General features: G+C 35.2%; 1 protein-coding gene and 1 pseudogene across 1 annotated transcript; both read right to left on the reverse strand.

The window, feature by feature from the left end:
• Positions 1-220: 220 nt before the first annotated feature.
• LOC124844103 (putative disease resistance protein RGA1) lies at positions 221-13,687 on the reverse strand (annotated as a pseudogene).
• Positions 10,187-11,007, reverse strand: LOC148194107 (uncharacterized). Its single transcript, XM_088097639.1, has 2 exons — positions 10,446-11,007; positions 10,187-10,332 (listed from the first exon to the last, which is right to left on the reverse strand). Exons 1-2 carry the CDS (start codon positions 11,005-11,007, stop codon positions 10,283-10,285), a joined length of 612 nt encoding a protein of 203 aa, XP_087953765.1. The 3' UTR covers positions 10,187-10,282.
• Positions 13,688-14,527: the final 840 nt, after the last annotated feature.

The following is a 14,527-nucleotide window of genomic DNA, read 5'->3' on the forward strand; positions in this document are numbered from 1 at the left end:
TATGTAATTTTTTTTTCAGACGTGGCGTCAAAGGGGATGGTTTCTATTTACAAAACTGCCACCGCGCACCATTATGCTGCGGTTTCTAGTGAACCGTGGCATAATGTGCGCTGTAGAAACCCAATTTTTTACTAGTGGGTTTTCTTATTATTCTTTTTAAAATTGGTTTATAAAAATTTAAAAGCTCTCAAATGAAAGGGTATTTCCAAAGTTTGTTTAGTCTCCCAATGTTCAAGCAACTAGGATCTCAAGAAACATCTAAAAAGAGAAATATAATATTGTTCTTTATTTGATACACAATATATGTTTGCACTACTATTACAAAATATTCACCTTATCAACACTTTATGTATAAAAAAAAACATTGTTTCGAAAGTTGGAAAAAAAAAATTGTACACGTTTATAAAATTTATACGTAAATAAGATATTTCAGAGCTTCCTGCTAGATTAGTGCCTTATGAGGTGGAGAGACCGAGGAATTGGTATAGCCTGTGTAAAAGAAAAATAAAAAAAATCCTTTCCTTTAAAATTTAAAAATAAAAAAATAACTTGTAAAAAATAATAATGTAATAGAAAAGTCAAAGGATTAAAATTAGTACCTTCAACTTTTCATTGTGTTATTCCCAGAATATTCTTCTTCGTCGTCGTCGTCCTCCTCTTTATCTTATTCTTCATCATCTTCTTCTTGAAGATTGTAAACATATTTGATGTGTGATATTTTGTACCGATCCTTTCCAACTCCTGGCTTGAATCTTTTCCATAATTGAGGACAACCACTCATGTCTAATTTTTCAAGATTTTTGAGCTGATGCATGTTGTCAGGCAGTGACAACAGATTTGGACATTTGCAAATAGCAAGATATTTGAGATAAATTAGAGTTGGTAGCCAATCGGGAAGCTCCTTAAGATTGATGCAACCCATAATAACTAAACTTTGTAAAGAGTTTGCAGATCCTTGAATCCACTGAGGCAACGTCACCAGTTGCGGCAAGCCTCCAAGATAAACAAACTTTAACCTTGAATCGGGGATTTGACTTCCAACACCCATTGCCAATTCCAACTTGTCGCACTTACATATAGCCAAAACATTTATATTTCTAATGGCGTGAAACGACACCGACTTTAGACTTTCGCATCCATATAAGGATAATTTTTTTAGGGTGGATAGTTGTATACCATTGAACAATGACTCCAAATTACGACAATAACTAGTATTTAAATTTTCTAAAGAAGTCAAAACTGCAATGCCTTTGTCTGGAAAATCAACTTGTTTGGTGGTTATAAAAAGATTCCCAAGGCTGATTAGATTTCTCATTCCTTTGGGTAGTTTTTGTAGCTCTACACATCCTAAGAGATTCAATGTTTGTAAATTTTGAAGTTTGCAGACTGAATCAGGGAGTCTCCTTAGTTTTTTACTAAACTGGAGATTAAGATATCTTAAATGTTTCAACTTTCCAATAGAGTAAGGCAAACTCTCGAATTCAGATGAATATAATTCTAAAATCCTCGAGTATTTGCATCTTGACACCAATGTAATCAAGAAAGCTTCATTGTTCATTTCCTGCGGAAGATACACACTTCTTAGACCTGTGTGACGAACATTTTAAGTTGGCCAATCTTTTCTTTCACGAAATCTCAGAACATCTGTTTTTGGCACCCTTACACGAACATGAGTACCATCTATGGCCCCTAAGCAATCCTAAACATTGAATTAAGAAGTCATCATACAACTACATAACATTAAGGGGTGTTTCATAAAATTACATCATAAGTGATAGATTCAAATGATTACCTTAAAGTAAGGATAAAATCGATTGTTGTTCAAGACATATGGATGAACCTCATCTCCTGAAGGTTGAGTTGAAAATTCTGATTCTAGACTTAAAATACATTCCAACACATTGTGAAAGTGTTTGCTAACCGTCGCCCCAGATCGATGAAAGAAAAATGCGACACTTCGATTCTTAACATTATGTCCAATTATATGAAGAAATTGAGCTACTTGTTCCTCCACTGTAGAGTGAATGGCGTCTTTAACTAACCCAGTTGTTCTTAGTCTCTCACAAAGATTAATAAATGCCTCTGGACCCATCCGAATAATGTCACGACATCAATTAGTATGCATCAGGTACGACATTAACTGCTGCCTGTGATGGTCTTTGTCGGGAAGGAAATTGCTTACACTACTTGGATCGCTCGAGCCCATATTGAATATATTTAAGGCATGACAAACAATGCATAACATTGTTAGTGCAGCCAGTGAGGTGGTTATTTGTAATTGTTGATGTAGCATTGCGACTATATTGAAGTCTACACCAACCACATCATCATCTATATCTTCACGGTCCAAATAAGACAAATCTAATTCTTCTTCCATCTATATTTACTTACAGAAATATACATACTATTAAAATCATGCATTCATATATTCATTAAACATAATTCATCAATATATTGATTGAACAAAATTCATATATACATTAATTCATTCATATATTCATTAAACTTAAACAAAAATAGATAACGTAACTCAATAAACTCATTCATAGATTTAATAAGAATTAACATTATGTAACACTTACATGTTGAAGACTTATGAAAATTTGAAGTTAGATGAAGCCAAAAATTAGCACTGGACCTCGAACCAATATCACTCACAGATTGTCCAAGATGCCCTTAATCTCAAATTATGTTCTCCAATTATTCTGAAGATGCAATGAATTTTGGAAGACTACAGTCACCCTAAACCAAAACAACATACATGAGAATTTTATATCATACTACAACAAATGATAAATTCATAAGTTTGTTAAAATGAGAATCTACCTTCAACCAAGTCAAGACACAGAAACAAGCAATTCAACACTTTGCTTCAAAATTCCTTCAATCTTCCACCTCCTATATATTCATCATCATCTTTGTAGCCACACAAAAAACCACCACAATTTCCACCGAAACAAATAATCTCCTCATACTTCGACCACCTTCACAATATGAACAAACATACATCATTAACTACTTCTCCTATCAACAAACAAAACTCCAAATCTAAAAATCATACAATACCAACTATAGATAAAACCCTTGATGATCTTCTTTGTGCTTCCCTACCCTAGACATCACCTCAAATGCTCCACGACCTGCTGCCCAATGTTCAATTCCTTCACGCTTGACATAGCTTCATCACGTTGAGAACACCTCCACCAGATCCACTCAACACCTGCATCACAAACAAAGGGTTCATTACAAGTGCATCCATTTCAACCACCTCCTTCACCTTCGTACACTGCTCCAACGACCATTGAAATCATTGTTGCATCCTCCACCATAACAGACAGCTTCATCTTCATCATCATGCACCAACGTTGGTTGCATCGTCCATCATGACCAACAACTTCGTCTTCATTGTCAACGACGCTACATCCTCCATCATTAACGAGAGCTTCCTCCACTACTTCAATGGCGATGCCATGGTTGCTGCATCCTCCACCTTCATGCTTCCAGCACCAACCTCCGAAGTTGACGCCACACTACATCGTCCACCATTGTCACATGTGTACACCACCAAGCTTGCAACCTCCACCGTCGTCAACATGCCGCGATAACCACCAACCTTGCAACAAAAATCCTCCATGCCAGCCCAATACAACCATTGGAACCGATTACGAGGTCCAACGCACGAACATTGTAACCGAATACCACCCACTGAACCAAATAATCTACGCGTGTAATCGGATACAACTTCAATGTAACTGAATACTTCTCCACATTGTGCTTCTTCATGCCGCTGTAACCACAGGTACTCTTGTAACCGAATACGGTGGCCTGTTCATCGTCTTCTCCAGCTTCAAACAGTCGTTCTCTTCATCAATGACCTCCTTTCTTCATCTTCCAGCAACCTCATCTTCTCATCTACCACTAACCCTGCAAACATTACAGAAACAGAGTTGCCTAAACAAAAATTCACTCATATGGATCCTCACCTGAGCTTTCTCTTCTTTCTCGGCTAGCCAACGCTAGCTTTCTCTTCTTTCTCCTCTTCCGCACTCAACGCATGCACACAACACAATGCTCTCCTTCTTTTGGCTTAATGAACACAACGGCCAAATACCAAGCACATATTAAAGCTTGTTCTACGGTCAAAAAGCATTCAATATGTCCCAGTGTATTGTCAATGGTGTAGGAATCTTTTATGTGTGCAATGTTGTATGTGAAGGACCGAATCTGCACTGTTTTATGGCTGTGTGAAGCAACTTCATAGGCTCGGGAATCTCTGCTTTAGCACAAAAGTCGTAGCTCCTCACAGTCATACTCATGATAGCACAGTGAACGCTGTGTATTTTAAATATGCAGTGCATTTCAATTTTTTAATTGTACGTGTATTGCTTTGTAATATATTTATAACAAGAGGGGCATTTCAAACAAACTGTATGTCATCCCTCCAAATCTCTTCAGATGTGCAGGTGACTGAACAATACATGAATCCCACAATTCGCTTCAATTCCATCCGCGCTAATCAACTCAAGTGAATACGTAAAAAGCGTAATTGATCGCTCACCAATTACCGTAAACAGTATAATCAGCGGAAGTGAACATAGCCTAATGTAGATTCACTAATTAAAAAAGTATAAAGTTTTTTCTTCAAGAATATTTTTCTATGAAGTGACTTAATTTCATAGAATTTGATGAGAATATCTAAGGTGTTTTTGGTGTTAAGATTTGGAAAATTTTCAAAGTTTTGGTTTTTGAGATTTAATGGTTGGAATGAACTCTTTATATCACCAAATGACTATTGTAAAAATCTTGGTGCAAGTAATTTTTCAATTTTATTGATTTTTAAGCTAACCAAGTGTGATATTGAAACTTGACCTACTATAAATCTACTAGACTAAAAGAGGTAACTTGTGAAATAGTGTACTAAATAATTCCCAAGAAAAAAGAGATCGATTATTGATGATCACGCTTAAATATCAATTACTTTCTAGCTAAAACTTTCTTATACATACGGTTTCATACTACCACACTATATGCACTAATACAATATTATTATAATGACAATAACAACAACCAATGGTTGGATATCAGAATAGTCGCACAAGTACTAATAATTAAAATAAAAGAAACAAAATAAATAATAGACAAAAAAAATAACTCTAAAAAAAATTACATACCTTTATGTATAGCCCGAAAGAGAAAACAATAACACCATATCACTTGGAAATAAAATACAAATACAAAAACAACCTTAGAGAAAAAACTAATTTCACTCTTATTTTTCTCGCAAATACTAAAGCAATATAAAAGAAAAAGAAGAGACGTTGAAATGAATTTTTACAAAAACACTTTACTCCTTTTATAACATAAAAAAATAAATCCTAAGATAAGTTTAAGTTTGAACTAACGTGAGACTTCTGAAGGTAAGTTCTCATGTGTAACCCGTGTTATGAGGAGGAGAGGCCAACAAATTGGTATAACCTGTGTAAAGAAGAAAATATTTTTAGAAAATTAAAAATAAAATTAAAAAATAATAATAATAAATCCAAAAGGTTACCTCTAACTTTTGATTGTGTTATTCCGATAACTCTTGTTCATTTTCTGAGTCATCATTTAAAACATGTTTAATGTGTGATATCTTGTACCAATCCTGTCCAACTCGTGGTTTGAATTTTTTCCATAATTCAGGACAACCAGTCATGTCTATTTTTTGAAGATTTGTGAGCTGATGCATGCTGTCAGGCAGTGACAACAGATTTGGACAACTGCAAATACTAAGCAATTTGAGATAAACTAGAGTTACTAGCCAATCGGGAAACTCCTTAAGATTGATGCAACCCTCAATAAGTAAGAATTGTAAAGAGTTTGCAGATCCTTGAATCCATTGAGGCAACGTGATCAGTTGCGGCAAGCCTCCAAGATAAACAAACTTTAACTTTGAATCGGGGATTTGGCTTCCAAGACCCATTGACAATTCTAACTTGGGGCACTGACAGATAACCAAACTCTTTAAATTTGTAATGGCGTGAAACGGAACCGACTTTAGACTTTCACATTCAAATAAGGATAATTTTTTAAGAGTGGATAGTTGTATACCATTGAACAATGACTCCAAATTATGACAATAACAAATATATAAATTTTCTAAAGAAGTCAAAACTGTTGTAAAAGCTGACAAAAGTAGAATAAAGATCACAAACAAAATACTTCCTGAGGCGTGTAGGTCACTGTCCTTAAGGACTTATCCGCGGTGTATTGCGCAAGCCCCCCACGATACAACAGGAACTTCTCAGAATTTCCGAGGATCTCAGAACTAGCAAGGAACTCTAAATAGAGTATAAGAATAACCCAGAATAATTTTAGAAGAGAAAAAGAGCTAGAGAATGAAACTCAGAAAAGAGGAGAATAAGAAAGAATGAAATTTTGTGTGTATTGGAATGGAGGAGGAGCTCCCTATTTATAGAGTTCATGGATCAAGCCCATGATCCCAAAAGTCCAAAATATCTTTTAGAAAAATAATATTTTAATTAATTTAAACGTTGCAAAACGTTGGAGCCCTTTGCTTGCGGAAAACGTTGGCAGCACGTTGCATAACAAAAATAAATTAACGTTGGCAACTGCACGAAACTTGCGCAACGTTATATTTATCTTTTGCAATAAATAATAACAATCCCCCACATATTGCAAAAGATAAGAAACAATGATTGAAAGAAAGAAAGAAAAAATATCCTGGGTTTTATAAGATGTAATGCATCAGAGCTGGTATAGCAAGCTATATGAACCAGTCCTAGAACGATAAACTTAACACACAGTATAGTTGGTATAGCAAGCTATATGAACCAAAGATACTTGAGTGTGTTAGAGGTTTATCAATCACATTACACCCCCACAATCCTTGCTGTTATCGCTGTGATGCGCTTAATAGGCCATGCGCGTGCCCGATATTCATGAGTGCTCTAGAGATCATGCCAATATCTCATGCAAGCGGCCCCACTTGACACTCATATAGGTGATTTCATCAAGTGTATGCTGCAATTCATACACCACCCGTAAGGGATATGAAGATCATTAAAAACTTTGTTTAATTACAAAGTTTAACCTCTCAATTATGCAGTCTCTAGCACTTTCACACACACCATAGGAATGGACATATTTGATTTAAAATCAAATTAGTGCTATCAGAACTAACAAATGACTTGTTTTTACCCATATGAACCTTATTCATGGGATCTCCAATCACAAAGGTTGGGTTACCATCACTTGTTTGTTTGCTAGTGGCTTAAGTCCCATTCCCCTCGATGTTTCTAAGATCATATTTCTTCCCAAGGGTTTTGTCAGAGGATCGGCTAGATTCCGTTCTGACTTCACATAGTCAATGGAAATAGTTCCACTCTTTAGCAGCTGCTTCACCAAATTATGTCTCAATTGAATATGTCTATTCTTTCCATTGTAATTCTTGTTTTTAGCTATAGCTATTGCCGATTGGCAATCACAGCGTATTGACACCGATGGGGTTGGTTTCATTCCTAGTGGAATGTTTGCTAAGAAGTTTTTCAACCACTCAGCCTCACTTCCAGTCATCTCAAGAGCGACAAACTCAGATTCCATTGTTGATCTTGCAATAATAGTTTGTCTCGAAGATCTCCATGTAATCGCACCACCCCCAAGTGTGAATACATAACCACTAGTGGATTTTGTCTCATCTGAATCGGAGATCCAGTTAGCATCACTATACCCTTCTAGTACAGCGGGAAATCCACTATATTCAATGGCATAATCCATTGAACCTCTTAAGTATCTCATAAGCCTGGAAAGTGCATCCCAATGTTCTTGATTTGGACATTGAGTGTACCTACTTAGTCTACCTACTGCATAAGCAATATCGGGTCTAGAAAAGCTCATCAAGTGCAGTAAGCTCCCAATTATCTGGGCATACTGAGGCTGAGATAATGATTCTCCTCTATTTTTCATTAATTTGGAGTTAGCATCATAAGGGGTACTCACGGGTTTGAAATCATAATACCCAAACTTCTTAAGAAGTTTCTCAATGTATTGTTCTTGGGATAGTAATATACTATCTCCCTTCCTTATGATTCTAACACCTAAAATTACGTTGGCTTCACCCATGTCTTTCATTTCAAAGTTCGATCCTAGAAATAATTTAGTTCTAGTAACAATCTCATTGCATGTACCAAAAATTAACATGTCATCCACATACAAACATATAATGACACAATCACCATTTTCAAATTAAGAGTACACACATTTATCAGCATCATTAGGTGAAAAACCATCACATAACAATACATTATCTAGTTTTTCATGCCACTGTTTTGGTGCTTGTTTCAATCCATACAAAGATTTTAAAAGTTTACATACCTTTTTCTCTTGACCAGGTACAATACACCCTTCAGGTTGAGTCATATAAATTTCCTCTTCTAAATCACCATTTAGAAAGGCAGTTTTAACATCCATCTGGTGTATCACTAGCCTATGGATTGCTGCTAAAGCTAACAACACTCGAATAGAGGAAATCCTAGTCACAGGGGCAAAAGTATCAAAATAATCTATGTTGGGTTTTTGAGTAAAACCTTTTGCTACTAATCTTGCCTTATACTTCTCTATAGATCCATCAGGATGATACTTTTTCTTAAAGATCCACTTACAACCAATGGGTTTTGCTCCTTTAGGCAAATCTACTAAGGTCCAAGTATTATTTTTCTGAATTGATTCAATTTCAGTCTTAATGACTTTATCCCACTGTTTTGCATCAGGAGCACTAATGGCTTCTACAAAGTTACTTGGATCATCATCAACTAGATATGTATAGAAATCATTACCAAACGAAGTTTCCTTCCTCTGTCTTTTACTTCTTCTTAATTCCTCACACATGGCTTCACTATTATTATTATTATTATTTTCTATAGGTTGAGATGTCTCACTAACCTTTAAAGGAAAAACATGTTCAAAAAACTCAGCATTTTTCGTCTCCATTATAGAATTTCTTTCAAGTGTATCACTTTTAAGAACTAGAAACCTATAGGCAGCACTATGTTCAGCATAACCTAAGAACATACAATCAGAGGTTTTAGAGCCTATTTTCCTTTTCTTAGGATCGGGTAACATCACCTTAGCTAGGCACCCCCACACTCTTAAATATTTAAGGTTAGGTTGATAACCTCTCCACATCTCATACGGAGTTTTACCAGTTTTCTTATGAGGTATTCTATTTTGTAAAAAACACGCAGTAAGCAAGGCTTCTCCCCAAAGGTTATCAGGTGCACTAGAACTAATAAGCATAGCATTCATCATCTCCTTAAGAGTTCTATTCTTTCTCTCAGCTACTCCATTAGACTCAGGTGAATACGGTGGGGTTACTTCATGGATGATACCTTCTTTAACACAATAGTCATTAAATAACACATACTCACCACCTCTATCTGATCTAATCCTCTTAATTTTCTTATTCAATTGATTTTCTACTTCTGCTTTATAGGTAAGAAACACATCAAAGGCTTCATCTTTATGTTTGATTAAGTATACTTTGGTGTATCTAGAATAATCATCTATAAAGGTCACAAAATAATTTTTACCTCCTCTAGACATTGTTTGTTTCAAATCAGCTAAATCAGTATGAATTAACCCTAACAATTCAGTTTGGCGTTCTACAGAGAAACATGCTTTCTTTGTTATTTTAGATTCTACACATATATCACACTTACTACTATGTTTATCATGCATATTAATTAATCCTAGTTGTTTTAATTTCATAACATAGGAAGAATTTAGATGTCCTAATCTAGCATGCCATATATCATATGAATCAATAATATAAGCAGAAGAAGATGATTCATTAATATTTTCGGAAATGTTAAGTACAAAGAGACCCTGATCACAATATCCCTTCTCCACAAAAACATTATTTTTTGTCATTACAATCTTGTCAGACTCGAATGACACTTTAACCCCCACTTTTCCCAGTAGTGCTACAGAGATTAAATTAACTCTGATTGATGGCACATGTAGCACATCACTCAAGGCCAAAGTCTTTCCAGATGTGAGTTTGAGAAGAACTTTCCCTTTTCCCAGAACAGGAGTGGTCCTGGAATCACCGAGGTAAATGTGTTCTTCTCCATCCCCTACACTAGTGTAAGAGGTAAAAGCACTTTTGTTTGCACAGATATGCCTAGTAGCACCAGAGTCTACTACCCACTTGCTCACATTGGTCATCAGATTTACTTGAGAAACGACCGCAGCAATAATGTCATCTCCTTCGACTATATTAGCCTTAGGAGGATTGTCGTTTCTTACTCTGCGTCTGCACTGCGGTGCATGATGGCCCGGCTTCCCACATACGAAGCAATTTCCTTTCTTCTTAAAGGTGGGGTTAGATGTGTTGGGGCGAAATTTTCGAAAATTATTTTTCTTATATTGATCAGGTTTGTGTTCGTACCTTTTTGGAGCAGGTTTATCTTCTACCATGTTTGCTTTTGCAGACAATGCTTTGGCCCTTACAGCAGCACATTCTTTCCTGTTGGTATCTTCAATAATTATGTGAGTGATCAGCTCTGAAAGTGACATTTGCTTGTGCTCATGTTTTAGTTGTTGCTTGTAATCAGTCCATGAAGGCGGCAGTTTCTCGATCAGAAGCTCTGAAACAAACTCATCTGGAAGAAGAACGTTCTCCGCTTTGATATCTTCGAGTAGCTTGTGGTACTCATTAATTTGTGACTTTATGTCCTTATCTTCAACCATTTCCCAGCGATAGTAATTCCCAATTATGAATCTTTGTCTGACTATATCTTCAGTAGTGTATTTGAGAATCAACGAATCCCAAATTTCTTTCGCTTCCTTATAGGAACAGTATACATCGAACAAATCGTTAGAGAGTGCACTAAGTAAAGTATGACGGCATACCTTGTTTGCATGAACCCAATCTTCAACTTGTTTTGAATTTGGAGGGAGACTGGATTCGGGTTTTGAAGATGAAAGAGCAAAAGCGACTCCGTACATGTCTAAGAGGGTTGACACGCGTTCTTGCCAGCGCCGAAAATTCTGACCAGAGAAGACTTCAATTTTTGATACATCCGGGAAAGGTTTCGCGAAGACCGTCTGAGTTTCGGAAACATTATTCTGATTCTCCGGGATTGAGTTGTTGTTGTCAGCCATAAGTCCTTAAGATTGTTGTAAAAGCTGACAAAAGTAGAATAAAGATCACAAACAAAATACTTCCTGAGGCGTGTAGGTCACTGCCCTTAAGGACTTATCCGCGGTGTATTGCGCAAGCCCCCAGGATACAACAGGAACTTCTCAGAATTTCTGAGTAAGAATAACCCAGAATAATTTTAGAAGAGAAAAAGAGCTAGAGAATGAAACTCAGAAAAGAGGAGAATAAGAAAGAATGAAATTTTGTGTGTATTGGAATGGAGGAGGAGCTCCCTATTTATAGAGTTCATGGATCAAGCCCATGATCCCAAAAGTCCAAAATATCTTTTAGAAAAATAATATTTTAATTAATTTAAACGTTGCAAAACGTTGGATTCCTTTCTTCTGTCTGGAAAATCAACTTGTTTGGTGGTTATAACAAGATTCCGAAGGCTGATTAGATTTCTTATTCCTTTGGGTAGTTCTTGTAGCTCTACACATCCACTGAGATTCAAAGTTTGCAAATTTTGAAGTTCTCAGGGAGTCTCCTGAGTTTTTCACTACACTGGAGATTAAGATATCTTAAATGTTTCAACTTCCCAATAAAGTAAGGCAAACTCTCCAATTCACATGAACATAATTCTAAAACCCTCAAGTATTTGCATCTCGACACCAATGTAATCAAGAAAGCTTCATTGTTCATTCCCTCGGGAAGACACACACTTCTTAAACCTTTGTGAGGAAAAGCTTGAGCGAGCAAATTATTTTCCATAAAGGCTAAATGTTGGGCATTCTCAGAACTTTTTTTATTGCGGAGATCTATTCTTTCAAACTCACCTTTTGCAATATAAGTTGCAAGATCATGCACCAAATCATGTAACGTAAATGAGCAATCGCTCCCATAGTCAAGATAATCTGAAAGAAAAGATCTTGACCATAGCTCATGCACAAGATGATTGGCAACCTCCATCATTGATTCACTTTCCTTTGGTGGCGGAAGAAAACCAAGTGCTTCCCATAGGGTAGAAATGTGAGAACAATGAATAGAAGTATCCTCTGGGAACAGGGAGAAAGAAGCAAAATTCCAATAAAACCTTGAGAAAGAGAATCGAGAATAGCGCAGTTATTGGTTCCACTAATTTCTTTTAATTTTTTTTAATCAATCTCTGTGTTAATGTATGACTTTTACAATAACATTATGCACCAAAATCAATATACAAGGAGAGCAAGCACATTACATAAATGAGAGTCCCAATCAGTCAAAATCTATATACAACAATGTATAAATAATTTTATATTATTATTCTTTAAATAATTTATAAATAAATGTTTCAGATAGTATATATTTCTATCATATATCTTACCGAATTTTTTTTATATATTATATAGACTTCTCATTCATTGGTGTAAGATTCTCTTATCTCTACACAAAAGATAATAATTTCAAGTAATATATAAAAACACAAAAATGCAAAGTATTTGATTCAATTAAATTCTTACTATCTTCCAATTAGTTGTAATTCGAACATACAAAAAAATGTATTAAAAGACTTTAAAATGATTATAATAAATCAAGCTAATTTACAAAATAGACTCATCATCAATTATCTACAAATTATTGTTTAATTAATTATTTTTTATTTCAAATTATTTAAAGTAAATTCTTAATTAATTTGTTAGCGATCTTACTATTAACCAATGTTGATTTTGTAACATTCCATATTAATAATATAAAATTACTAAAAGAGACATCATAATTAAATAGTTGAAAGACTAGCTAACTACAAACGAATATGTATATAAAGCTATTACAGGTATCTCATACACTCAAACGAAAGTGTAATACTGATTTTTAAGACTAATAAAACAAAAAGCGAAAATTGTCTACTTTTAAGTTTCAACATCACTCTCACCTGTACTGGATCAACTAGAACATCTTTATCTACTCACACCATTAAGGTGATCATTGCAAAGAAGAAGGAACACACAAACAACAAACAGAAAGGAAAGGGTAAGCTAATGTACCATAAATATATAACATTTTTATAGAAATAAGTATATAACACAGATAATTCAATAAATCCTAAGACATACAATCATTCATTCTAGACTTGACCATCCAAATACATGTATTGATCTCAAACTCTTAGGGGACCTACACATGTGCATGGTGTAACATCCCACCCACATCAAGCTCTATCACACACCAAGGTTAATCCGTCAAACATCTATGATCAAGAAACAACTACTAAACTAAGGACCTCCTGCTACTCTCTAGACATACCTCACCCTTCTCTACTTGAGATTGGATGGTTAATAAGAGTGTCAGGATCATTCCCCAAATTCGGAGCATCCTACATCAATACATCACACTACTAAACAACAACAAGAACTTTTCCTTGGAAATTCTTTTCACAACATCTCTTTAACCATAATTAAACTCATGTTTAAAATCCATAAAGCATCAACAGTTCTAATTAAGTATACATTGAATATATATATATATATATATATATATATATATATATATATATATAACCCAATCCATACTAGTCCATAACATGAAACCATAGAAAATAAGCACACAAATTCACTACAGGGCGCGCATCAGCGAGCTAGGCCTCTCGCCCAGGGAACTAAGGAGAAAAATAGTATAAACCTATAGGAAGAAGTGACACTCAGCACCACCAAACACCATTCAACTCATAAAAACAGAAGCTCACTAGCCAGAGTAGCGCTCAACGGGCCGCTCAGCACCAAGAGCCTAGTGACTCTTTGTCTTTGAAACAGTCAACGCCACACAGTACCCCTCAACGCACACAAGAAACCATAAAATTTGATTCTTGATATGATTACACTCAAGACCTATCCAAATGACCAAATTGGTATTCTTGACACAAACTACTTAATAACGTGTTTAAACATCGAATTGAATTCCAATTAACTCAATTGGCCAATGACTTAGTTCATCTGATCAAACTCAAACTAGTCACAAAGCAAACAGTAGATTCATTATACCAAAGACCAGATTGCAGCAAAATAAGTAGGTAATCAAGTCCTAAATGACATAAACACAAACTCCTAAAATTAAGCTCAATCAATATATAATCCTCATAGAATTTCACTTGTCAAACCACCAATTCTAGACTAATTTCCAATTAACTTTCAAATCTATTACCAAACCAAAGTTCAACATTCAAAAGACCAATCAAACAGAAATTCTATCATTCACATATCATCAAAAACTAATTAAACTTTAGCAAGCTGTCTACACAAGAATTCATCGTACCATACTAGAAATTTCAACATGTCACACCATATATTATCATAGAATTCAAAACAAATTTCAATAATGATTCCATACAATTATAACATACCAACTCAGGTT

Source organism: Vigna umbellata, chromosome 8 (genome assembly GCF_029865625.1).
Source record: "Vigna umbellata cultivar VRB3 chromosome 8, Vumbellata_1.0, whole genome shotgun sequence".
Taxonomy (NCBI): Eukaryota; Viridiplantae; Streptophyta; class Magnoliopsida; order Fabales; family Fabaceae; genus Vigna; species Vigna umbellata.

Excerpts from the sequence above, each read along its gene's own strand:
- LOC148194107 (XM_088097639.1), bottom strand. The coding sequence starts at position 11,007 with ATGTACGGAGTCGCTTTTGCTCTTTCATCTTCAAAACCCGAATCCAGT. Across the intron at positions 10,333-10,445 it reads TAAACCTGCTCCAAAAAGGT|CATCATGCACCGCAGTGCAG; the intron begins ACGAACACAAAC and ends GGGAAGCCGGGC.